General features: G+C 35.3%; 2 protein-coding genes across 3 annotated transcripts in view; both read left to right on the top strand.

The window, feature by feature from the left end:
• The window catches only part of nacc2 (NACC family member 2), an 80,413-nt gene extending 64,573 nt beyond the window's left edge, over positions 1 to 15,840 (top strand). For both annotated transcript variants that reach the window (XM_087790725.1, XM_087790726.1), the window contains 4 exons: positions 1,128 to 1,304; positions 7,094 to 7,199; positions 7,389 to 7,486; positions 8,875 to 15,840. In XM_087790725.1, coding sequence (XP_087646851.1) covers positions 1,128 to 1,304; positions 7,094 to 7,199; positions 7,389 to 7,486; positions 8,875 to 9,401 — 908 coding nt within the window. In that variant the 3' untranslated portion in view covers positions 9,402 to 15,840. The remainder of the gene's footprint in view (positions 1 to 1,127; positions 1,305 to 7,093; positions 7,200 to 7,388; positions 7,487 to 8,874) is intronic.
• A 2,004-nt stretch (positions 15,841 to 17,844) lies between these two features.
• Positions 17,845 to 26,505, top strand: part of nup214 (nucleoporin 214) — a 30,489-nt gene continuing 21,828 nt past the window's right edge. Inside the window, exons 1-10 of the mRNA XM_087790724.1 lie at positions 17,845 to 18,005; positions 19,300 to 19,495; positions 19,566 to 19,720; positions 20,460 to 20,658; positions 20,728 to 20,798; positions 20,887 to 20,950; positions 22,068 to 22,171; positions 22,347 to 22,453; positions 22,531 to 22,597; positions 23,354 to 23,477. Coding sequence (XP_087646850.1) covers positions 17,964 to 18,005; positions 19,300 to 19,495; positions 19,566 to 19,720; positions 20,460 to 20,658; positions 20,728 to 20,798; positions 20,887 to 20,950; positions 22,068 to 22,171; positions 22,347 to 22,453; positions 22,531 to 22,597; positions 23,354 to 23,477 — 1,129 coding nt within the window. The 5' untranslated portion in view covers positions 17,845 to 17,963. The remainder of the gene's footprint in view (positions 18,006 to 19,299; positions 19,496 to 19,565; positions 19,721 to 20,459; positions 20,659 to 20,727; positions 20,799 to 20,886; positions 20,951 to 22,067; positions 22,172 to 22,346; positions 22,454 to 22,530; positions 22,598 to 23,353; positions 23,478 to 26,505) is intronic.

Raw genomic sequence — 26,505 nt, 5'->3', positions numbered from 1 at the left:
GAACATCATCTCCATCCCAGTTATTAAAAGATCTTATAGAGACGACATGTGAGCGAGGCGTGACCGGACGTCTCTGCATCTCCACGCCGCTCGGTCACGGCGCCGACACACACACTTCATCTTTCAACACTTTTTTTTTTTTTTTGATTCATTTGTAGCCTCCTGCAGTTCAAAGTCGCTGCCGTGTCCAATCCTAGAGTTTCAGATATTAATAAGATATCGCTTTATCTGCAATGGGCCCGAGCGAAGCCCCAGGGTGACATTGCGAGACATTTGAGACTCGACTCTCGTGTCCGTCCGTGAAGTGTCGAGCATAAAGATGATCCTTGTTTCTGTCTCAGCGAGGAGGACGTTTGATGTCTTTGTAGCCTCTTAAGGTGAAGGCAAATAGAATTACCGTTCGTTTTAAATAAGGTAAAACAAATATACAATAAATAAATATTGATGAGTAAAAGGAAGTTTACTTAAATAAAAATAACTGAAAAATGTTTAGGCAAAATTATGAAATATATAGATATGTACTATTTTTTATTTATGATGAAAATAAAACCTTTTTATTATAAATAGAGATTTCAGAGATATTCAAGATTGTCAATGACAAGTTTTATAAAACGTATTATTTAATCAAAAATGACATACATTCATGTATTTTACAGTATTTATATATTTTTAAAACCTGGGGGGGAAATCACAAAAATTAAAACTATTCATGTGAGTTATAATAAATAAATTAAATAATAATTATAAAAAAAACAACCTGTTTAAATGGAAAGAATGTAATAATGTAATATTGTAAAATCATTGGTCATAGTAAAACTATAAAGCAATGAAACGAAATATTACTATATTATACTAGCAACATGGATTTTTAAATTGAGATAAGTATAAATATATGATATTGAAATATACAACCCATTGATTAGAAGGAAAATCTATATAAATAGTTTATTTATATTTAATCCCATCCATCTGTCCTGTCTTTAAATGATTGTAAGTAAAGGTCATTGTAATGTTGTCTATTAGATCACAAAAAACAAGTAGTTTTTACTATTTTAAAGAAGAAAATACGTCTTGATTATGTTTTACTTAACCTTGTTTCTCATTTGTTTGTTTTTTCTGCCTCACAGTGCAGGACAAGCCAGAGATGGCTGCAGTGCCTCTAGCGTTGGAGAACCGCAACTGCGTCCTGATCCGGAGGGACCTGGTGGCTCTGCCGGCGAGTCTCATCAGCCAGATCGGCTACAGATGCCACCCTAAGCTGTACACGGAGGGGGACCCCGGGGAGAAGCTGGAGCTGGTCGCTGGTCAGTTCATTTTCTGACTTTACATATGATTTCGGTGGAAAATCACGTGGTTTAAAATGAAATAGAAACAGAAAAAGTATTAATTTAATTGACAAAAGGACAAAAAGAAAGAAATATATCCAATGTTTATCGCATTTAATTCCACAAATGTTCAATGCAAAGACTCTCAATATCACTTGATAAATATGTAAATATTTCCTACTCAGAAGTACGTGTGAAAAATGTTTAATATAATTGATATATTATTTTAATTTTGATTTGTTTTGAACCAACCAAATTTGGTTAAAATGTTTCAATAAATTAGATTTAATTAAACTGTTAGGTATGATCGTTATTACCTTTGATTCATTCTCTTTAGACGAAAAATTTTAAAAAAGAAAATTAAATAATCAAAGATTTTAGGGAAATAACACAAGGGGCCGACAATTATTATAAGTGACATCTGTCAAATAGTATTTTTTACTGACATTACCTAGAGATACAGATGTAAAAAGGAGCGCAATTAATGAAAGAGAAAGTTAGTGTAACCAAGCGTTCTTCGTTTAGAGAAGATAAAGTGGACAACCGTTTTATTTTCTTTCTTTTCCTTAACTTGTGCAGACGCTCAACAGCGAGAGCGCTGCCCTGCACATAAATTTGCCCCAACATTATTCTTACAGAAGAGACACAGTCTGTTACAGTAGTATGTAAGTAAGTAATTTTTATTTGTATAGCGCTTTTCCACACCAGGGTCACAAAGCGCTTAAACAATCAAAACAATATTCAATAAAGTATATATTTTAAAGATCAAGATAAAACTGATAACACAACAGGAGTTCCAGAAAATCAAGGAAAAGCCTGAACCAATAAAAACGTCAGTCGTGTAACCGAGTGTATTCGTGCGGGAAAACAACGAGACTGGAACTTAGTTTGTAGCTGTGCGGCGCGCACGTCTTCTTTACTTTTGTCCCCCCGACAACAACGAACTCCATCTACTTCCTTTTCGAACCCTTCAAAATAAAACAGCGCAAGTAAACATGAACAAAATGGCGAGTGCCTAGAATCGGTATTATCACCCGACGTCTGTGTTTTGGTGAATTACAGTCGGGAATTTGAATTATTACACTACGAATCACAGACGTTCACACGGGATTAAAACTCAGACATTCACCGTAATTATTACAAATTACCAGAGGTTTTCCAAGGTAATACTTATACTTAAAAAGTATATTTGCCAAAAGTAAATATTGCATTTTTCATTCCTAAAGGATCAATAAAATCCAAATTGTTTCTGCTCAAACCTTCCTTTGAACACGAGTTCTACTGTTACTACAATAATTATCTCTATCTCTTAAGTCTTATCTTAAAAACAAAGACGTCTTTATCGACGGGAGAGCGAGAGAAATGGTCGGGGGCCGGGTCTTGGACGGATCATTTGTCACTGGTGTTGTGGCGGCAGGAGGGAAGCATCCATCAGGGAACACTCTGGCAGCTCCCCCGCCTCGTAAATGATCGCACTTTTCAGGCTTTTAATCGCCTTAAAAAAAAAAAAACCCAAAAAGAAATTCCACAAGATCGTCTTCACCGTTCATTGACATTGAAGGACTTCCTGTGTCTCCGGGAGTCACGTGACATCACGAGTCTAGACACGGACGTCGTCCTCCTCTGGACGTCGTCTTCAGAACTTCATCCAGGTCCAGTCGTTAAAAAAAAAAAAAAAAGAAGAAGAAGTTGTCGGTGAATTTATGGCGGAGGTGTCGCCGACGTTAAGCTTAAATCACGCTCGTCAGTCTAGAGGAGAAAGTCTCGGGTTCGACCCCCGGCGCTGCGTCAGTGTCAAGGGCGTCACACACACACACACACACACACACACACACACACACACACACACGGGTGGGTATAAGAAAAAGTTTCCCTGCAGAAGTGGGTGACAGAAGGACGACCATCTCTGCAGTCCTCATCAATCAGGTCTTTATGGTGGAGCGGCGAGACACGAGTCACTCCGAGGAGGAGGGTGGGACGGCGGGGGGCGAGGGGGGTATTATGGCGAGCTTGCCAAAAGGCACTTGTGAAGAGCTATGACGGCGCCGGCGCTAGAAGATTGAGTCGAAAAATTGAAGGATTTTGTCCGTCGGGAGAAGACGTGTGAGTGTGTGTGAGTGTGTGTGAGTGTGTGTGAGTGTGTGTGTGTGTGTGTGTGTGTGTGTGTGCGTGCGTGTGTGTGTGTGTGTGTGTGTGTCAGACTAACGAGTTAATATGATGTCGTTCTTTAAGATGATTCAAGATTATTCACGACATAAAATTTGGAAATTCATAAAAATGCATCAAATAATAAACATTAATGTACAATTTTAAAAAAAAGTGAAGAAAAATGAAAAATGAAGTAAAACACAAAATAAACGTTAATAAATAAATATAATGTAAGTAATAATGACGATAATAATGTTAATGTTATAATTAAATATGATTCGTATACGTTTTGAGCATAATAGTGTTAAAATTCTTGAGTTTTTATACTCACCGGTTCAATCTACGAAACACCAAATAACATTTTTTTATATTTGGAGGTATTTTTTATCAAATAATAAACATTTATGTACAATTTTAAAAATAAATTGGAGGAAAATCAGAAGCAAAACACAACAAAAATGAATGAATAAATAAATATAATGTAAGTAATAATGATGATTATAATGTTAATGTTATAATTAAATATGATTCGTATAAGTTTTGATCATAAAAGTGTTAAAATTCTTGAGTTTTTATACTCACCGGTTCAATCTACGAAACACCAAATAACAAGGTTATATTTTGAGGTATTTTTTATCAAATAATAAACATTCATGTTAAATTAAAAAAGAAAAAAGGAGTACAATCAGAAAAAAAACATGAATAAATAAATATAATGCAAGTAATAATGAACAATAATATTGTTAATGTTATAATTCAATATATATTAATTGTTGTAATTAAATATATAATTAATTAATATATGATCATATAAGTTTTGATCATAAAAGTGTTAAAATGCTTGAGTTTTTATACTCACCTGTTCAATCTACGAAACACCAAATAACAAGTTCTATCTTTTGAGGTATTTTTTATCAAATAATAAACATTAATGTAAAATGTTTCAAAAAAGACTAACTTTTGTACCAAATCTAAAAACACGCTCCAGTTTGAAAGTGAGGAAAAATCCATCTTGATTAAATGTTAATTTCACATTTTACTTAAAAAACAATTTTCCAACCAACAGTTCCACACACTGATGGGAGTAGGCTGCGCACCCAGTTCACACCATCTGTGGACTTGAAACATGTCTATTAATGAGGAAAAATTGTGTTTTTTGTGAAGGTTATCATGGATATACTATTGGATATAAATACTATTGTTTTATAAATGATTTCCATGTGTTTATTTGTACTTTATTAACCTGTAGGACCGGCTTAAGTTACTACAGGTTACCCTTATTTACAAACCTTTCAACTCATTTAGAAACAAAGTTATATGCACTTTTAGAAAAATGTGTAACACATTTACAAACTTTTACAATCTATGAAATCAATTTACAAAACTTTTGAACAAATTCACAATCTATAAAATATGTTTACCATCTCTGAAACAAATGTACAAACTTTGGAAAGAAATGGCAATTTATGAAAAACTTTTACAGTCTCTGAGACACATTTACAAAATGTATAACAAATAAACAATCTCTGAAACAAATTAAAAAGAAATCTGAAACCAATTTAAACATGTTGACACTAAATACAATGTCTGAAACACATTTGCAATCTCAAAAAAAAAAGTTATCTCTGAAACACATTTGCAATCTCTAAAACAATTTTACAATCTCTGAAACGCATATACATTTTCTGAATCACATTTACAATCTCTGAATCTCACTTACAATCTCTAAACACACATTTACAAATTCTCAAACACATTTTCATTCTCTTAATCAAATTTACAACCTTTGAATCTCATTTAAAATCTATTTAAAAATTCCCAACATTTAAAGAAATTTCAAAAGCATTTACAACATTTTTTGACAGATTTTCATCTCTGAAAAACAATTACCAATGTTTAAACACATTTACAATTTTATAAACAAATATAAGACATCTGAAACACATTTTGAAAGTTCTAAAAACAAGTTTACAAATATTCTAAACAAGAACTGTCAAATGAAATAATTTTACAATCTCTGACACACATTTAACAAATTCTTAAACACATTTACATTCTCTGAATCACATTTAAAATCTCTGTATCTCACTTAAAATCTCTGAACACACATTTACAAATTCCAATACATATTTACATTCTCTTTCACAAATGTACTATCTCTGAAATAAATTTTCAAATTCTGAAACACATTAAAAAATCCTGAAACACATTTACAAATTATGAAACGCAATTAAAAATCCTGAGACACATTTACAAATTAGGAATTGCATTTACAAATCCTGAAACACATTTACAAATTATGAAACACATTTACAAATCTTGAGACACACTCACAAATTCTGAATCACATTTAAAAATCCTGAAACACATTTACAAATTATGAAACACATTTACAAATCTTGAGACACTTTTACAAATTATGAAACACATTTACAAATCCTGAAACACATTTACAAATTATGAAACACATTTACAAATCCTGAGACACACTCACAAATTATGAAACACAATTACAAATCCTGAAACTCATTTACAAATTATGAAACACATTTACAAATCCTGAGACACACTCACAAATTCTGAAACACATTTACAAATCTTGAGACACATTCACAAATTATGAAACACATTTACAAATCTTGAGACACATTCACAAATTCTGAAACACATTTACAAATCCTGAGACACACTCACAAATTCTGAAACACATTTACAAATCTTGAGACACATTCACAAATTATGAAACACATTTACAAATCTTGAGACACATTCACAAATTCTGAAACACATTTAAAAATCCTGAAACACATTTACAAATTATGAAACACATTTACAAATCTTGAGACACATTTACAAATTATGAAACACATTTACAAATCCCGAAACACATTTACAAATTATGAAACACATTTACAAATCCTGAGACACATTTACAAATTATGAAACACATTTACAAATCTTGAGACACATTTACAAATTATGAAACACATTTACAAATCCCGAAACACATTTACAAATTATGAAACACATTTAAAAATCCTGAAACACATTTACAAATTATGAAACACATTTACAAATCTTGAGACACATTCACAAATTATGAAACACAATTACAAATCCTGAAACTCATTTACAAATTATGAAACACATTTACAAATCCTGAAACACATTTACAGATTATGAAACACATTTACAAATCCTGAAACACATTTACAAATGATGAAACACATTTAAAAATCCTGAGACACATTTACAAATTATGAAACACATTTACAAATCCTGAAACACATTTACAAATGATGAAACACATTTACAAATCCTGAGACACATTCACAAATTATGAAAAACATTTACAAATACTGAAACACATTTACAAATTATGAAACACATTTACAAATTATGAAACGCATTTACAAATCCTGAGACACATTTACAAATTCTAAAACAAATATTTGAAACAAATGTACAAACTCTCAAATAAATTCACAATCTCTGACACATCTCTAACACATTTGCACATTCTTAAAGATGTTTTTTGAACTGGATGAATAAAGAAATCCTCATATATAATATACAAAACCAATGAGGATCATAACAGACTCTGCTGGTGTGTTCTTCAGGCACTCAGGTGTTCATGACCCGAGGTCAGCTGATGAACTGTCATCTCTGCGCCGGCATCAAACACAAAGTTCTGCTGCGTCGTCTCTTAGCGACGTTCTTCGATCGGTGAGTGTCAGATTCTCTTCTTCCTCAGCTAATAGCCGAGCGAAAGATGGCGTGCGTGACTCCACAAACTTTCACACTCCATCTGTGGCCATGTTGTGTAACGTGGTGCGTTGTGTTGGCTCGCTTGTCCACGTGTGTGTTTGTCCGCGTCTGACTCTGCCCCCTGGCGTTCGCTCTGTCTTCCTGCAGGAACACTTTAGCCAACAGCTGCGGGACTGGAATCCGGTCCTCAACCAGTGATCCCAGCCGGAAACCCCTGGACAGCCGGGTCCTCAACGCCGTCAAACGTGAGCTCGGCGTCGGATTTTGTCGCTGTGAACACAAAACATTACGACCACCTGCTAAAAAACATGCTGTCACTTTAATATTTAACTTAATTTTTTTTAAATAGATATTTCTTCTTTTTCAAACGAAGCCGCTGAAAGTCGCTCGGTTTCATTGACCTACAAGACATTCCCGCACCAGATGAGATCAATAATAACTTGACCTTTGAACCGAGGGATACTAGCCCTTGATTGTTGTTCACTGTAACAATAATATGCAACATTGAAATTCAATTTGGGGATTTAAAGTAGTTATTTCGGATGAAAATAGATTCAAAATCTTAATTTCTGCTTGTATTAAGATTAATTTAATCATTACTGATTAAAATAACTTTTTTTTTCAATTTTGGGTGAAGTTTAACTTTAAAAAATAAATAGAAATGATCAAGAATACACAAACACATTATCTTTAAAATATTTGCAAAATAAAAAATGTATGCAAAAGTTACAATAATTAATATAATATTGGGTCTATACTGTAATATGTTTTTAAACCTGAAAATACTCTCTTCATATATATTACACACAATATTGATTCTAAATAGTTCAGCTTCAGTGCAGGTGGTCATAATGTTACATTAGGAGAATATGAAAATATCAGTGTAAAATAAAATATTTTAAAATTAGTGGATACAAATATATTACAATCAGTGAAAGTAAAATATATATATATTAAAATTTGTTAATACAAATATTTTTAAACTTAGTGAATAACAATATATTAAAAAGAGCAAATAGGAATATATTAACATTAGTGAATAAAAATATGTTAAAAGTAGTGAATAAAAATATATTCGTATAAGTAAATAAAAAATATATTAACATTTGTGAATATAAATATACTAAAAGTAGTGAATACAAATATTTTAAATTGGTAAATAAAATAACATATTAAAAGGAGTGAATACAATTATATTAAAAGTAGTGAATAATAATATATTAAGATAAGTAAATAAGAATATATAAAAAAAAATAGTGAATAAAATTAAAATGAACATTAGTGAATAAAAATATGTTAAAATTGGTTAATAAAAGAATATATTAAAAGCAGTAAATAATAAAATATTAAATTAGTAATTAACACTATATAATAAAGTAATGGAATAAAAATGTATTAAAATTAGTGAATAAAACCTAATAATCAAACCTTTGTTAAATATTATATAAGTAAAACGTTTTAAATACAGGCTTTGTAAAACATTAAATAGTTGAATCACTTTTTAAGCCTCACAACATTTGTCTTGAACCAAATTTATAAAAATGATCGACTTCTTAGGGTTTATTGTTATTCTTATATTTGTTGTCATAATGTTCATGCCGATCATCACCTGATCCTCGTCCTTCTCTTCCAGTCTACTGTCAAAACTTCAACCCCAACTTCAAGGAGAGTGAAATGAATGTGATCGCTGCTGACATGTGCACCAACGCCCGCCGCGTCCGCAAGCGCTGGCTCCCCAAGATCAAGTCCATGCTGCCCGACGGCATGGAGGTCTACCGGGCCGGGATGGGCATGGGCGCCGCCGTGGGTCTGGGCCTGGCGCTCGGCACCGCCCAGCAGGGCGTCCCCCTCCCCTTCGAGCCCGACTTCAAGTCCCTGGAGCAACGACTTTACCCGGAGCGCAAAGACCCCCTCAGGACTCACCCGCCTCCCACGGAGGGCAGCCCGGTCGGGTCCGGGGCCAACGGGGCGGTGGACGCCGAGGGCGACGCCAACGGGGTCGCCCCGGAGGAGCACGAGGAGGACGAGGACGGCTTGGAGGACGGGTCGCTGGGGGCGCCGGCGTTGATCCCGGGAGCCGAGGCGGCGGGCGACGGCGCCCCCCCGCCCGAGCAGGAAGTGGAAAGTTTCGGACAGGGTCTGAGGGTGAACGGACAGTGAGCGTTCTCAAGGTTCTGAAGTCGTATCTCCGTGCTCTGTACTCACACATCATCCCTCTCTCTCTCTCTCTCTCTCTCTCTCTCTCTCCCCCTCTCTCTCTCTGCTCCTCTGTGCTTGGTCAACAAATATTTCAGCACAAAAGCTTCGCTCGTCGATCGCACTGTACAGGAACTTGTCACACATGCATGCGCACACGTGTGTCGCGCACACACACACCGACGGTGACCTCAGCAGCCGAACCCGGAGCCGAAGTAGACACAGATATACGAGGAAGTCGAGCTCAGAAACTTTCAAAATAAATTCTTATTTTTAAAGAAAATTAGTCAAATATTAAGGTCAACAAAAGCTTATTACTTCATTTACAAATAAAAATCAAACTAATATTTATTAAGAAAGCATTTCAAAAAATATATTGTTATTGTATATTGTAAGTTGAATGTCTATTTTATTTTGAAGGGCTAGTAGTTTCCTCTATTTTTCGTTTCATTTCCTACTACAAATACTTTATTGTTATAATTCAAGCTATCCAAGACATTCCCCTGTCAGTAGTACCGATTATTATTTTTTAAAGGAGTATATCCTGAACGTATTGTAAAAACTGAAGTAGCTTAAGTTACCCAAGATGTTCCCCCTGCCAGAGTGATCATCTCCCCTCAAGACCGACGACTTAAAATCGTCTCAGTAATTTTATTTTATATATTTAAAAAAGAGTGGCTCCGTTTAAAGCTCTTGATTGTTTTTAAATAAAACCAAAAGTAAATATATTTTTGGTTACAGAGTATTTAAATAAAATATATCCTTATAGCACTGATAAAACTGAAGTAACTTAGGTTGTCCAAGATGTTCCCCCGTCAGAGTAAAAATGTTGTTTTTTGATCTTCATTTAAGGACATCATTTTAAAATAAGCCCATTGACCTTTATTTTTATATTTTAAATGTGGCTCCGAGTCTCTGATGTACGACAAAAGCTCTCAGTTTTATTCAAGCGGTTTGTTCTATATTTAAATAAAATAATATATCATTATTTTTTGGTTAAAATATAAAATATCTTTATAGCAGTGATGTGTTGATGAAGCTTCATGAAACAGTGTCATGTTGTTTATAGATCAGTAGGTGGCGCCATCACTTTAAAAATGATGTTGCATTAGAAGAGTTGTTGAAAACAATTGACAATAGTGCAAAGACCGCCATCTAGTGGACTGTGAAGATAATGACACTGCTTCATGAAGCTTCATCCGAACCATCACTCCTTCATAGCTTCAGATTTATTACAGGACAAATATTTTCTTCAACTTTTACCTTGAGATCCGCTTTGATAACAATACCTGTGTCTACTCCCGCTGCCAACACACACACACACACACACACACACTCGTCAACGAACACACACACATATTTATCTCGCCATCGATATCCGCAGCGACGAATGAAAAGATACAAACGCAACAAAAGCTCTTTCTTTGTACGTCCAGCAGTGATTTTAAAAACAATTTTCCGTCGCGGAGATGCAGAGAGAAAAAAAAAAGAACAATAACACGCACTCAAGCTTGTATGCATGACGATAAACAACGGACACAGAAGATTAACAAACAATAAATCCAGTTAAACGCGCACAGAGATAAGAAAAACAGCTGACACGCCAATAACACGTTTGAAAAAACGATTATTTCCGACTGGGATTTATTTTTACCTCAGTGTGACGGGACTGACCTGGGTCGCGACCCGGGATTGTCTGACATATAGTCTGATTTTTGTGTCATCGTAAGAGAGGGGTTTGTTTTTGTCGGGGGGCGGGCAGGGGGGGGCGACAGTGAGCGCAATAACTGCCAGAGTGAAGCTCTGTTTAATCCAGACGTGCTGTGTTATACGAGTCCTGCTTCCATTCAGCTCTGGAGGGGTCGGTGGGTAAATTATTCAATCAAATTGTAGGAACATTTTCTGCTTGTTTTGCACTAGAAGAATTTGGAAAACGGTGGCAGGATGACTGAAAACAGAAAAGAAAAAAAAAGCAAACTGAATATTTCCTTGATATTTCGATTGATTTTTTTTTTTGTTCAAATCCCGGGATTGTAAAGTTTAGAAGGAATATTTGTCTTTCTGAAATCGACTGTTTCTCGTGACGAGGCGACGTCCGACAGGGACTTAAAACTGTCATTTTTGTGTAAATTCATCGCAGTCAAAACTGCAGTGTTTACTTATCATCGTTTATTCTTGTTTTTGTTTTTTTTTCAAATGTTTCAAAAACATAACTCGGGCACAGAGTCGACGTATGAAATACAGATTCAACGTGCCCTGAAGATTTGACACTTTTATGACATTCTCCTGATGTTTTTCTTTATTGCACTCGCTGATCATTTTTCATTTTGTATTTCCCGGCCAAGAAATGTGAAGTCATTGAAATCCACTTTCTTGATATGAAAGTTTAGTTTATTCATGTAGAAACTCCAAAGTTTTGGGATAAAAAAAGTTAACATTTTTGAGAAACAAAGACTGAGTATTGGATAAAAATTAAGTGATTACAAAAAGGTACGAAGCATTGTTCGGTCCGACTAGTAGTGATGTGTTGATGAAGCTTCATGAAACAGTGTCATGTTGTTCAGAGGTCAGTAGGTGGCGCCATCAGTTTAAAAATTAAGTTTAATTAAAACGGTTGTTCAAAACAAAGGAAAATAGTGCAGAGACGCCATCTAGAGGACTCTGAACATAACGACACTGTTTCATGAAGCTTCATCAGACCATCACTAACAACAAGTGACCCACAAAATTTATCTTCAAAATATTTCATTTGTCTTTGTCTAAAAAGTCTTTGTGAAAGACTTGAGGTTACATTTTTTTGAAGTAGTGATGTGTCGATGAAGCTTCATGAAGCTCACCTTCAGCGTCCACAAGATGGCACTATTTGCTTGATCATCTTAAAGCAACTATTTGAATGAAAACAGCCATAATTTATTGAGCCTTGAGCGCCATCTGCAGACCTAAAAACTATGAGCCTGTTTCATGAAGCTTCACCTGCCCATCACTACTTTTTAAGAGAAATCTATAGACATACAATATTTATAATAAATAAATGGGAAATCATTAGAAATACATTCAGAGTTTAGAGTTGAATTTATTAAAGTAACACATTTTTTATTAAGTAAAATTAGCAGTGATGTGTTGATGAAGCCTCATGAAACAGTGTCATGTTGTTTAGAGGTCAGTAGGTGGCGCCATCAGTTTGAAAATTATGTTGCATTAAAACACTTGTTCAAAACAAAGGAAAATAGTGCAGAGACGCCATCTAGTGGACTCTGAAGATAATGACACTGTTTCATGAAGCTTCATCAGACCATCCCTAAAAATTGGATCATAAAAAAGAAAGTCAATGCGAGAAAAACGTAAGATAAAATATTTGTTTTTGTGGTTAAAATTCACCAAGAAAACACGATAATTGCGAGTATACATCGAGGATGAATATGTCGACAACAGTTGATCCGACACGAGCTGAAGACAAAACTGTAGATGTTCACCTCATGAGATCATGAATGTAAACATGTAGCACTGCTTTAGCGACGAGTCCCTGATTCTCTTCTCAACGTGAAACTTTAGTAAAAAAAAAAACGTGCCATACAGTACCAACGATTCAACGAAAACTGAAAGCTTTAGTCATGCTGCGTCTTCCTCCATCGAGAAAAACAGAAAACCCTGTGATTTTTCTGCTCCATTCAAGAAGGTTCTGTTTTTGTTTTCTTTGGGTCAGAACTGAGCGAGAGACACCAAATACAAAAGGGTGGGATCGATGTACTCCATTGTGGATGCAGTGCCTTAGACTGTGACTGTGCGGGTCTAGATGTTGTGATTGTGCACCTTAACTGTAACCTAGAGTCGTCCCAGCAGATAGAAGTTTCCTCGTGGCTGGTTTTATCATGGCGGCGCTCGCCAGCGCCTCCTGCGTTGGAGTGAAGTGAATCTCAACCGTAAAACTGATCATTTATTAGTTCATTCTAAATATAGTTGGTTAAAGTTCTTTATTTCAAGACTATTTTTTAACACATTTTATTGTCAATTAATTGGCCAAAAAATACTTTACAATGTTTTAAAACCATATTTAATATTTGCCCATTAATAATTTAGATTTAAATTCAATGAAATCAAGTACAATAAAAGTATTTTTGGTTCATAAATAGTAACTGTAATCAATATAGTAACTTAAATCTTTATTTACAAACGACGAGTTAAATTATATGTTAATCTGACAAGTTTAGCTAAAAAGGTTTTTGTCTTTTTTTTTAATTGGCCAAAAAATACTTTTTAAATGTTTTACACCAAATTATATATTTGTCCATTAATAATTTAGATTTAAATTAATTGAAATCATATACAATAACAGTCATCAAGTCATTTTAGTTCATAAATAGTAACTGTAATCAATATAGTAACTTAAATCTTTATTTACAAACCACCAAAAAATGGAATAGTGAGTTAAAATTATATGTTAATCTGACAAGTTCAGCTAAAGGTTTTTTCTTCTTTTTTTTTTTTAATTGGCCGAAAAATACTTTTAAAATGTTTTAAAACCATATTATATATTTGCCCATTAATAATTTAGATTTAAATTCAATGAAATCATATACAATAACAGTCATTAAGTAATTTCAGTTCATAAATAGTGATCAATAGACTTAATATAGTTACAACTTAAATCGTTTTTAATAAATAATAATAAAACAATAATAACATTAGTCAAAACAATAATAATATGGACTCAAAATTCACAAACAAAAAAAAGAAATTGTGATTTTTTTTTAATTTAAATTGTTTTTTAAATTAAATTATATACAATAAAATTAACATTTTAGCTTCTATTTATAATGTCATTCATTAATTATCTCTTAGTATTATTTATTAATTTCTCTGCTTCCTGTCATTTAAAAAAAAAGAAGTCGGGGGACGAATCAAAAACCAAAAAAGTCTTGCAATAACTTTTCCAAAAAAAAAATAGAAAAGAAATTATAATTTACCTGAATTATTTTTAAGTTCCCATGGAAGCCAGCCACGAATTTATCTCCCTTTTATTTATGCTTTTTTTTTTTTTGTTCGGTCCCGAAAATTTTTTTTCCTCTTGATTGTTTGTCCGACACTGTTCCTTTAAAAAAAAAAATCTCCCCCTTTTATTTTCCCCCCTCTTTATATATCTTTGACTGGGAACTTTTCTCAGAGAATGTCGGGAGGTTCGACGACGAGGACATGTTGATTTTCCAGCACAGACACTGTAGTTCGGACTCTAATCACAGATTTAAAAAGAAAAAATGTGTCTTTTTTTTTTTTTGTGTCATTTGGTGGTCGATGGAAATGTAAAAAAAAAACTGAAAAAAAAAGAAGTTGTTTTTGCTAAATATATTCCCGCCCCGTTGCTGTGGATGGAGGAGATTTATATGCAATGAGGTGCTTGTATCATATAAAGAACTGCATGCCATTCAGACTCTAACCCAGTGAAACCTCTGAGAACTTTATGCACCATGTATTTATACAACATTAGTCACTGTTAGCGGGCGGAGGCCGTGGACACTCGCAGCGGGGTTTTTATCAGACGCCCTGGCCTTTTATCGAATGTTTGTGTCGAAGCTACAACCCAGTGTCAAAAGGAGTCCAAACTACTACCCAGCGGAGAGAGTGTGCGATTTGAAAACTCCAAGGCATACTCTGTAAAAAAAAAAAAAAAAAAAAAAAAAAATGCACTAAAAAGTTTGAATGTGGATGTACTTGTCCGTGAATATAAATACCAGCACTTTAGAGCGACTTTAGAAAAGACAAAAAAATATCAACCGGGACGTGAGGATGAAGCGAGAGTGAAACTTTTAAAGCCATGTGTTCGGAGCGCTGACAATCAGAAGAGGGATGCACTGTCTGACGTTGGACATGAAATGTTGTGCTCTTGCTGTTTTTTTTGTTTGTTTCTTTTGTTGTTTTTTTCTTGCCATTCTCCAGCTCGCTTTTTGGTCTTTAAGCTCAACTTTTCCCAGGCAAGGATGTGTCGCCTCTTTGGTCACCAGTACGTCTGATCACTGACTGATACCTCGGTGCTTTGCCAACGGAGCTGTCATATTGACACGGACATAAAAAAAAACAAAACAACCTACGTCTCTCCGGCTCTTGCTGAAGCTCGTGGCTCGGGGCGTCGACCTCTGCGTCACTGGATTTAAAAAAACAAAAAAACAACAACCTCTGTACGGACGCCGGTTTCCATGAGGATCTGGACATACTTTGATCATCAAAGGCTTCTCGATGACAACCAACGGCTAAACTGGGTCTGGAAGTATTTCAGTGTTGATACTGCATTATGTTTTCATTTTGAAAAAATGTTAAAGATGTTTATGCGCCTTCTGATTCAAGCATCAATAATATATATAAATATATATATAACAGAAATGCAAGCCACCGTTGATGTTGCATAAATAAATCTACCTTTCATTCCCAACATGGTGTTCGCCATCACCAGTTTCAGTTGTGTAGTCGGAGATTACCTGATTTCTTTCAATGCAATACAGAAAAAAAATCTGCTTTCTAATAAAAGTCCTTACTTCACCATAAACTGCTGCCGTTTCTTTTCCCGTTTGTCTTTGACCGACAACTTAAAGATCGACTATAGAAGTAAATGTTGAATCTTTCTCTCAAAGACGCAGTAAGACCCTCATCATGACCATGTTTTCAACGTATGACTTTATAAAGTTGCTCTGAAATCTGGGCAAACGAGAGGTTACGAGAGTCCATTATGATGTAATAATGTCTTCACTCCTCCTCCAGCCAGCTGTAATCTCGCCCTGCTTTGTTGATACAACAAGTCCCTTGGAGGTGGAGACTTCCGGGGTTGATGACGTGCAGTGACACACCTCCTAGTTTGACCAATCACAGCAGAGTGGGTGTGGTTATGCTAAACAAGATTTCATCACCAGAAAAAAAAGGGTTTTCAGTGGGCGGGGCTTAAGATCCAACATATATTTAAGAGACATTTAAATCATCACTTTAGTTGAACTTTAAAACAATGGATTAATGAATAATTACCATCACTTCAAATGTTATCATTTTGATAACTTTGATCATATAATTAAGATGGAACAGATTTATTTTAATTATTTTTTATCAATATTTTTCTTGAAAATAAAAGAAATTGGATCCCAGTGTACAAAACTCAACATTCTCTGGATGTTTCTATTATTCAAAAAGAATTAAACAAATAAATAAAAGAAGAACTAAGAGAAAACAACAATGATAAAAATAAAGAGCACATGCCTCAAAAATCAGAAATAAAACACTGGTCTTTACTTTTTCTGGATATATTTATGGAACATATTTCTAAGGTAAAATAAAACACAATTAGAGAAAAATGCCCCAAATCGCTGAACAATGACATCCAACATTAATCAACAAAATATAAAAAAAATGACATGAAACATGCAATCAAAACTAATATAGACAATTATGTTTTTTTTTGTTGTTTTTTTTTAATATATATTCCATACTATGAGACTATTTGAATGGAAAACATTCCAGCAATTACTTGACTTCCTTTGTAAAGTCGTGTGAAGCGTAATTAAAAATATTGAAATTAAAATTCTGTCTAAAAGTTCACAATCTTTGGAATTTACCTAATTTATACAATCTGCAGCAAATGATGCATCTTATAAAAAAATTCAAATCCTTTTTATTTGCCTAAAATAATACATTTATATATTGAAATACCAAAACACCAAAGCCAAAAAAAACAGGTTTAAATCGAATAAATATTGTTATTATTATGGATTCATTTTTTACTTAAAATGTATTCATATATACATTGAAACAGAGAAACATACACATGCAACAAAAATGGTGAGGTCGCTGGATTTGAATAACAGTTTTTGATTTTAATAAAAATATGAATAAATACAAACATTTTTGGATTTTTGTGAGCCAATAATCATAATATTTATGGGTGTGCATTAATAATAAATATTATTGCTATTATTATTATTATTCCTACCACAATACTGCTCATTTTAATAATAATAATAATCTATAGAACACATTCTATTAAGGAAATGGTTTCCCCAAGCATAGTAGTAATAACAATGAAAATATATTCACACACATGAGTCACTATTAGGAATATTAGTTTTTTATTATTATTATTATTATTATTATTATTAATTTTACTTATTCCAAACTGCCATTTGATTTGCAATGTTTCTTATCTCTTAGCTTTGATATATTTAAATAAGAAAACGTTGTACTGTATATTTAGCTTTGTTTTATTCTCCTTATAATAATACTTGTTTTGTGACCTTTTTTATACATTAATTTATTACAGAATCGATGCTAAACTTTGTTGCACTTGTGCTTTGAAAGTAGTTTCCCAAAAGAAATCCTCGCTCTGGCATCGACTCGTCGTCCTGCGCAGCGCTTACGTCACGCTGACGGCGAAAATAGCGCGGCGTGTTTTCTTCTGTCACTGCGTACAATGAGGCACCAGAGAAGAACTCTTTAGAAAAACACCTTTTGAAGTGAAGAAGAGAAAGTTATTCTGCACGAAGAACAGCTTGAACCATGGCTGACGACGCAGACACTCCCACTGAGAGGGAAATGAAGGTAAAGATGTGTATCTTTGGACTTCTTTCGTGAAGATGCTAATGTTTGCTAACATGCTCGCCATCGTTTCAACGAGTCTCGTACAAACCAAAGGCTCCCATTGGGTTTAGGAATAATGTCATTAATGTCATTAAACATTGAGTTGTACTGACTTATTCTTTATGTCACGATTTAAAAACAATATGACGTTAATTTAATTGACTTTGTCCGTTTGCTAGCTGTTAGCATGTTAGCCGCAATGTCGTCATTTATTCAAAAGTGAAACTATCATGAGAGCGGAGAGTGTATTTATCTGGTACTTGTGTCTTATTAATGTCATATTTGTCACTTTAAAAATCGCAGAAATGCATATATTTGACTAACTTATCATATATTTATAATAGTGAAACAAAACTAAATACTATACTGCAATATATAGTGATGTGTGGTATTTGTAAATATGAATTTATTTATATGAAACCAGTATCATTGGGCTGGTCTTGTTAAGATTCCAGTGAAATATATATATATGAAGTATAGTTTTCCCTGTCAAAAATATTAAGAAAGCTATGGATAATTTAAACCGCTATAAATACACACATTTATGGTTAACCTCTATATACTAAGTCAAAAGTAGGGGATACGATATGTGTCACGATACGGGGACAACATTATGATGTATTGTGATACTGTAGTAACAAGTATATATAATTGTAGTATTGTCGAGTACTTGACTCTGGTGTTGCAGAATTTAAAGACCACATGACTCTTGACGAAGTCGTATCTGCTTTCAAATATGTCCAAACATCAGCATTAAAAGCTGCTGTAGTCACTGTATCCTCTCGTCCTCAGTCAGAAGTTTAATTGCAACCAAAAATTAACAAACAAATCTTATATTTTCATGTTAATTGTTAAAAGTAGAATTATTTATTATATTATTATAGGGATATCAATGAATATTTTACTTGCCTTTAGAAGTTTTTCCTGGGAGTTTTGTCGAGTTAAATCTTGAATAAAGATTTGTGGCGTGTGTAGTTGGTGAATCAGAAAATGTTTCTTGGTAAACTTGGACATCACTAATGTACTATAAATAAATATTACTTACTTACTTACTTACTTACTTACATGTCATCAATATTGTTGTAAAGTGGTGACATTAACGACACAAACGTAGTTGAAGCGGCAAATACACACATACCTACAACATAACACTAATGACTAATAAAAACAGTTGTGATTAAATGTTTAAGCAAACATACTGTAGTTTGGTAGGTTTTTCCTCCAAATATTCACCCACGATTCTTTTCTTTTCCAGGACTTTCAGTTCCGCCAGATGAAGAAACTGAAAGTGTTTGACGCTGCGGAAGAAATGCCGAGAGAAAGGTCGAGCCTGTTGATGGTCTCCAACAAGTTCGGTTTGACGTTTGTCGGCCTGAACAGAACCTTTAAAGTCTACGTGACCAGGGACGTTCTGAACGCCAACAACGCTGAAGGAAAAGCCAACGAAATCGGTGCGAGCGCTCATCGTGTTCTTATCTTCCTGCTGGTTCTCTCTTAACCGACCTGTGGTCCTCGTTGCAGTCGAGGGGATCCTCCCTCTGGCCGAGGTGACTCTGGACCTGAACCTGCACCACTTGGCTCTCAGCAGCGATGAACTCACGCTGTCCGTGTGCGGCGTGTGCGACGAGGCAAAGTTATCGCTCGTGTTCTATGACGTCCGCACCTTCGTGAACAAGGTGATGACAAACGATTAACCTCTTAATTATGTTTATGAAGTTTTATTATGTGAGCAAAGTGCTTGTATGTCTGAAACGCCTATTTTAAATGTATTAATATTTGATAATAGGTGTACTGCTCTTATACTGTACGTGTTAGAAATATAAAACCATCTTTACTCAATAATTAAATTCTTTATTATATTATTATTATTTTTGTAATTGATTTTGGTTTGTACAAAACTCTCTTTTCAATGAAGAAAATGATCTTAAAACTGAAAACACTGGAGATGATATCTTGTTTACCGTAACCACACCCACTCTGCTGTGATTGGTCAAGCATGGAGGTTTGTCACCGCGTGTCATCAATCTTGGACATCTCTACCTACAAGGGACTTGGATAAAAAAAAAAAAGAAGGGCGAGATCACAGCTGGCTGGAGGAAGAGTGAAGCCATTATTGCGTCATAATGGACTCTCGTAACCTCTCATTCGCCAAGATTTTTAGACCGGGGAGAACTTAAGTAAAAAGTTTAAAACATGGTCATGATGAGGGACTAACTGTATCTTAGAGAGGAAGATTCAACATCTGAAACATGTCAGGACAGTTGGGTTTAACATTAGTTGATCTTTAACTAAACTTTATGGACCCAACGTGGACTTACAGCCAAAGTCTTTTTACGCTTGAATGTATGTTTTCAGAGACTTTCTGGTGATGATACAACAAGTACTGATTGATTGGATCCTTCTGTGCTCTCGCAGGCCCGGCCACAGAAGTTTCCTTTTGCGTCGCTTCAGCCTCCACTTCCATCAGGGACTCTTGTACAGGACCTGAAGTGGAACCCGGCCCTGCCTGCGCTGTTGGCAGTGGGTCTGTCTGACGGCAGCTTGATGACTCTGGAGGTCACAGAGGCTGTGAAAGTGTTGGCTTCACTTCCTGCTTCCAGCGGCATCACATGCCGTGAGTAACTTAACTCATGCTTATAACCACCGTCTTATGGATCTAACACATCTTTTATGAACTCTGCAGTTTGTTGGAGTCCGAAAGGGAAACAAGTAGCTGCTGGTAAAATGAACGCCACCGTCTGCCAGTACACACCTGTAAGTAAAAAAAAAAGTCAAAAATGATGGTGCGAGAAGCGTTAAAAACTTAATTACTACAATTGTTTTATTTTTTTCTCTTTTTAAGCTTTTAGAGGAGAAGAAGGTGATCCAGTGCCCGGACTTCTACAACTCTGAAGATCCGGTTAAAGGTAATAATCAATATTTTTAATATACATTATTGTGATCAGTTTGTTATTTCTACTCTTTTGTTTCAAGCAAAATCTGAACATTTCCCATGAAGTGTTAAAATAAGTGTCTCAGCGAAAATGAAGTAAAACAAAAATAAATCTATCGCCAGTGTTTGTGGAGGTTCTCAATCAGCTTCATCACTAAATGTATATTGTTGTTTGACATATAACTGGAAGGATGGTTTGTGTCTCCAGCCATTTTAACTCTTGGCAGGTACTGAGCACAAGAATGTATTTATTTGTTGTTTTTTTTATCTCCTCTAGATTGTTGGTACCAAGTTCATTCATCATTGAAAACTCTCTTTTTGCTTTAGGGCATAATTTTGTCATGTCAATAATTGTGTGTATTTGTACCGCTGCGGGTCTTTAATCGATGCATGCAGCCACATATATTTGACGGATCAATAATTTAACACTGTTCTAGGGACCGGATGAAGAGACGGTCTTGGATAGGCACACTTCCCTCTTTCCCAGTCTCACCAGATCTGGAAAAATGTATTATTTATTATAACCGTGTTCATTAAAAACACGGCAAAGTTACATTGATGTGTGGCCTGTATAAGTAAGTCAGTAATTTTTATTTATATAGCGCTTTTCCAGACCAGGGTCACAAAGCGCTTAAACAATCAAAACAATATTCAATAAAGTATATACTTTAAAGGTCAAGATAAAACTGATAACACAACAGGAGTTCCAGAAAATCAAGGAAAAGCCTGAACAAATAGAAACGTCTTAAGATGTTTCTTAAAGGAGTCAGTAGATCATCAAGCGCAAAGAGAGAGGAAGATCGTTCCAGAGCTTAGGAGCAAAAGTCTGGAAGGATTTCTCTCCTCTGGTCCTGAGTCGTGTGCGTGGAACCATAAGTAGATTCTGATCCACAGACCTCAGAGCCCGAGCTGGGGTGTAAGGCCAAGTGTTCTTTAAACTGATCAATGGATGTCTTTATATGTTAAGATAATAACGAACACAAACCGCTTTTAACCTATTCTTTAGAAGTAAATGTATTTAGAAAACATTTCTCATCGTTCCATTTTTTTCTGATCATTTTCTGATCAATTGTTGTGTTTTCGTCTCTCAGTCCTGGACGTGCTGTGGCTGAAGACATTAGCGTTTGCAGTGGTGTACGCGGCTGCAGACAGATCACTGGACACGCCTCCAGAGCTCGTCTTCGTCTCCCTACCCGTGAGTGAACGTCACCGTCGATACCTCGTTTCCCCCCCTGTTTCAAGTCTTGGACTTTCATCCCCTTATTGCTCTTTTTTCATGTTTAACAAATTGTTTCATTATCTGTCGAGCCAAATAAATTCTCGAAGTCGTGTCGGTTCGTTATTACATTTTTCTCATTTTGTTCGTCTAGAAAAAGGAAGAGAAACCGGAGACAAAATACCTGAACTTCAGGGAGACCGTGTACGGTTCCTGCACGGACCGACATCACCACTACTTCCTCAATCACATCGAGGACTGGTACGAATGACTTATTGTAATCGATACAAAAAGTTTAAAAAATCTTTCATTTTGAAATGTGTTTTTTTCTCTCTCAGGGACCTTGTTTTCGTGGCTTCAGCCGGTGCTATCGAAGTCAGCATCATCGCCAGGCAGGACGAGAAGGTAAATGGATTGAGGCAAACAATTTTGGCTGAAGCTACAAATCATTTTCCTTCTGACTTTTATGTTTTCATTTCAACGATTGACTTATTTTACCTCATCTGTAAATGGGATTATTCGAGTTCAGTTTCAGCTTTATGAAATTCTTATTTATTTATTTATTTCATTTTAAATGACTGCTACAATAGAACTATACATGCATTGAAAAAAAAAAAAAAGAATTGGAAGTAGATCAGTGTCATCAGAATATTGAGTGGTTGAAATAACCCATTGAAATACTGTTTGAAATTTTATTTTTTAAAGCCTTTCTTTCTTTCTTCTTTTTTTGAATTTGTTTTTTTGAATGATATTATACCAACATTTCATATTGAATTTAAAATGCTATCAATTAAACAAATTTCGATTTAGAAAACTCTAAAAATCATACTCTGTGTTTAAAAAAAATTGTGCCTATTTAAGTGGTTTTCCACTGTTCAGGCTGATGTTGTTGTTTTGTGACCGACTTGTCTTAGCAGTGGAGCCATTGTAACGAGGAATAAATATCACAATTGTTGTCATAAAAGTAATTATGCTGAAACTTCTACTAGCAATAATTATGTGTTTATTAAATAAATACTTAAGATTTTAAGTGTCAGTGCCAGATTTGATTTGCTACCTTGAAGGTGTTTGTGTTCAGCTCTTGAGACCTCAATTTAAATAAAAATAATGACATGTCTTATCCTTTTTTGATTTGCTCATTGTCGCTTCCCGTTTCTCCAGATCTGGGAACTCTGGAACCTGGAAGATTCCAGCCGAGCGGAGCTTTCGATGTCCAAGTTGGATGAGGACACGCTGCCTCTGGGCATCGCCATCGATTTCACCAGCCAGCAGGAGATCTACATCAGTGAGTGATCAAAGACGTCCCACAGTCTGACGCCTCTCGGCCATAAACAAACAAAATGTCAAGGTTTTCTGTTCAACCGATGAACGAACCGGCAGTTTTTTTGCAGCAGGTGATGAGTGTGAGCTGCCATACATGTGATCTACCTGGTTTAAATTAAGCTTTGGTTTTACTTAGGCTGCATTTATTTTTAATTATGTGGCAGTCACAACGTGGCTAGCTGAAGGTGCATTTAAAATGCGAACTCTGCTGCCAGTTTCCCACTTCTTTATTTGATCATTTTCATCATCGTTCTGGGAAGAAATGGAGGTGATGGTAGTTTTTTTTAGAGTAAAGTTAGGCAACAAAACATAGACTTTTATAACATTGTTAATCATGGTTATTGTCTTGATGATCTACGCATTGTCCATGCTCGGGAGTGAGAGATGTATAGAGATGTAGAAAGTCTTAATCCAAAGGCAGCATAGACCTCTGATCACAGCTGGCATTAACAATAGCAATCTAAGACCGAAGGTAAGGTAAGGTAAAACTTTATTGATCCCTCAGGAGGTCTCCTTCGGGAAATTGTTTTTTACCAATAGCCAGCAATTTTTCATAAACAATAAAAAATAATACATAAAAAATAAAATAATAAGAAGAACATAAAGAGAAAGAACAAGATGACACAATCTAAGTCTAAAGATAAAGACAAAGAACATAGGTCAAAGAAAAACAACAAAGACAAAGGATACAAAGACTAACATAGAACAGAACATCCAGATACTTTCACTCCACTCCTGCCCCCGAACTCAGAATTGTACAATTTAATAGCCCGAGGGATGAATGAGTCCCTGAGTCTATTTGTTTTGCACCTGGGTAGGAGCATTCGTGCTTCATTCTGCTTCTCTGCTCACTGATGACAGTGTTCAGAGGATGACTGTCATCATTCATGATGGCCAGTAGTTTGTTCAATGATCTCCTCTCAGCAACTGTCACCAGTGAGTCCAGCTTCATTCCAACCACAGAGCCAGCCCTCCTGATCAACCTGTCCAACCTGTTGACACTCCTCTTGGACACATTTCCACCCCAACACACCACAGCATAGAACATGACACTGGCCACCACAGACTGGTAGAACATGCAGAGGAGCTTCTTGCAGATGTTAGGTGAAGATGAGAAGCAGAAATGAAGCCGGATATGTGAGTGAATTCATCAGGAAACTTGATTTTGTAGAAAGATAAGAGCTGTGTATTCAACTTAAAGATTGACGGCTTTAATAATTGTAAAAGTGTTCTAGGTCTTAGTAAATTAACTCGTATATCCATAATATTCTCCTTTTAGTTGAGTGTTTCAGAGAAAAAACTAAAATGAAAATATATGATACGATGATAGTTCTTCCTTCATTATGTCGTTTCTGTTTCAAGCTAATTATCCTCCTTTAGAATCAAGTCGAGTCGCTTCCTACTTTCATGCTGTAGTTTCTCAAAAACATCCTTGCGTTTAGACATATGCCTTTTATTTGGAAATATAACAAGAGTTACACTTGGTATGCTCAAAGTCTGGGCTTCAGGAGTTAGTATTTCATTGGAGTATATATAGTATTTTCATTGGAAAAATACTTATTTTGCTGTTTTCTGTGTTTGTGTGTTTTTAGGACAGTTATAATAAATGTATATTCTTATTATAGATTTGTAAGTAAAGGTAATTTGTAAATCGCTTTTTAAGATCAGGGTCACAAAGTGCTTTAACAATAAAAAAAAAATAGACAGTTAGAATATAAACTATAAAAGGCCAAGACACATAAGAAAAACACAGGAGTTCTAAAAAATCAGGGAAAAGCACAAATAAAAATGTCTTGAGATGTTTCTTGAAAGAGTCAGTAGATCATCAAACACAGAAAGAAAGGGAAGATCCTTCCAAAGCTTAGGAGCAACATCCTGGAAGGATATAAGGAGAAGCTCTCAGTATACTGGGCGATCTACGTCTACTGTGACCGAAAGAACAAGATGATGTAGCTAGAGCGAGGAAAGTCTGGGCCTCCTGGCTGGAGCTGCTGCCCCCACGACCAAAACTCTGATAAGCTGAGGACGACGAAAGGAAATAAATCAGGCTCGTCGCCGTGGTCCAAGTAGATTACGAGTCTAGTAAACTGCTAATGGGAATTTAATTAAGCCGAGCTAATTGGGTAAAAGCTAATTCAACTAATTGGCTAAAAGGTTTCCCCTGGAATGCAGGAAAATAACTTGTGTTTCCTGTAAGGGTCGTCTCCCCCTAACATGAAAGAACATTTGTGTAGTTGATAGTTGCCTAATAACAGACCAGATAGTGAGACTTGAATCCGTCACAGACTGGTAAGAGCTTTGTGGGTTTGTTGTTTTTTTTTTTGCTGAGAGAAGTTTTCAAATCACTGTAAAAGTTTCCCGGAGATCAACTGACAGGGGTGGTGGCCAGTAAAACATCCCATAGTATTTATTGTTGTTTGATGCCACAAGAATATGTCCAGATATTTGTTTACTGATCTGATGAGGTAACGTGTGAGAAATTCATTAGAGTTTGTTTGTACGTCTAGAAGTCGTTGCTTTGAAAAAATGTGTTTTAAATGATTACTATGACCAAGCATATTCTAATAGTTTTTTTCTTTTTGTTATTCCCGTCTTTGGTTAAAGCCCTTAAAACATCCAGGTTCGTCCTTTAAAAGCAGATATCAGTCAGACTCTTGGCATGTGTGCGACACGTACTGCAGTGCTCTACAGCAGCCTGTGTAAAGAATAGTAATCAGCTTCTGTCTCGGTACACCGTTTTATCTTAACTGGCCTGTTCTGCCAGACAATCACACAGAACTGCTGATGTCGTCTAGTCACCCCCCACCCACCCACCCACTCCCACCTCCTCCTCCTCAGTCTGAGAACTCCATCTTCATCGGGAAAACGTGCAATTTGAGCAACATTTGGACATGATTGCTGTCAAAATCTCTCTGGGGTGATGCATCAGCTTGAGAAATGAAGTTGGAGAAGAGTTGTATAGAAGGGAAAAATAAATGCACTCATTAAAA

The sequence above is a fragment of the Callionymus lyra genome, chromosome 5 (assembly GCF_982586985.1).
Source record: "Callionymus lyra chromosome 5, fCalLyr1.hap1.1, whole genome shotgun sequence".
Classification (NCBI taxonomy): Eukaryota; Metazoa; Chordata; class Actinopteri; order Syngnathiformes; family Callionymidae; genus Callionymus; species Callionymus lyra.
This window is presented reverse-complemented; position numbering and strand designations above follow the sequence as displayed.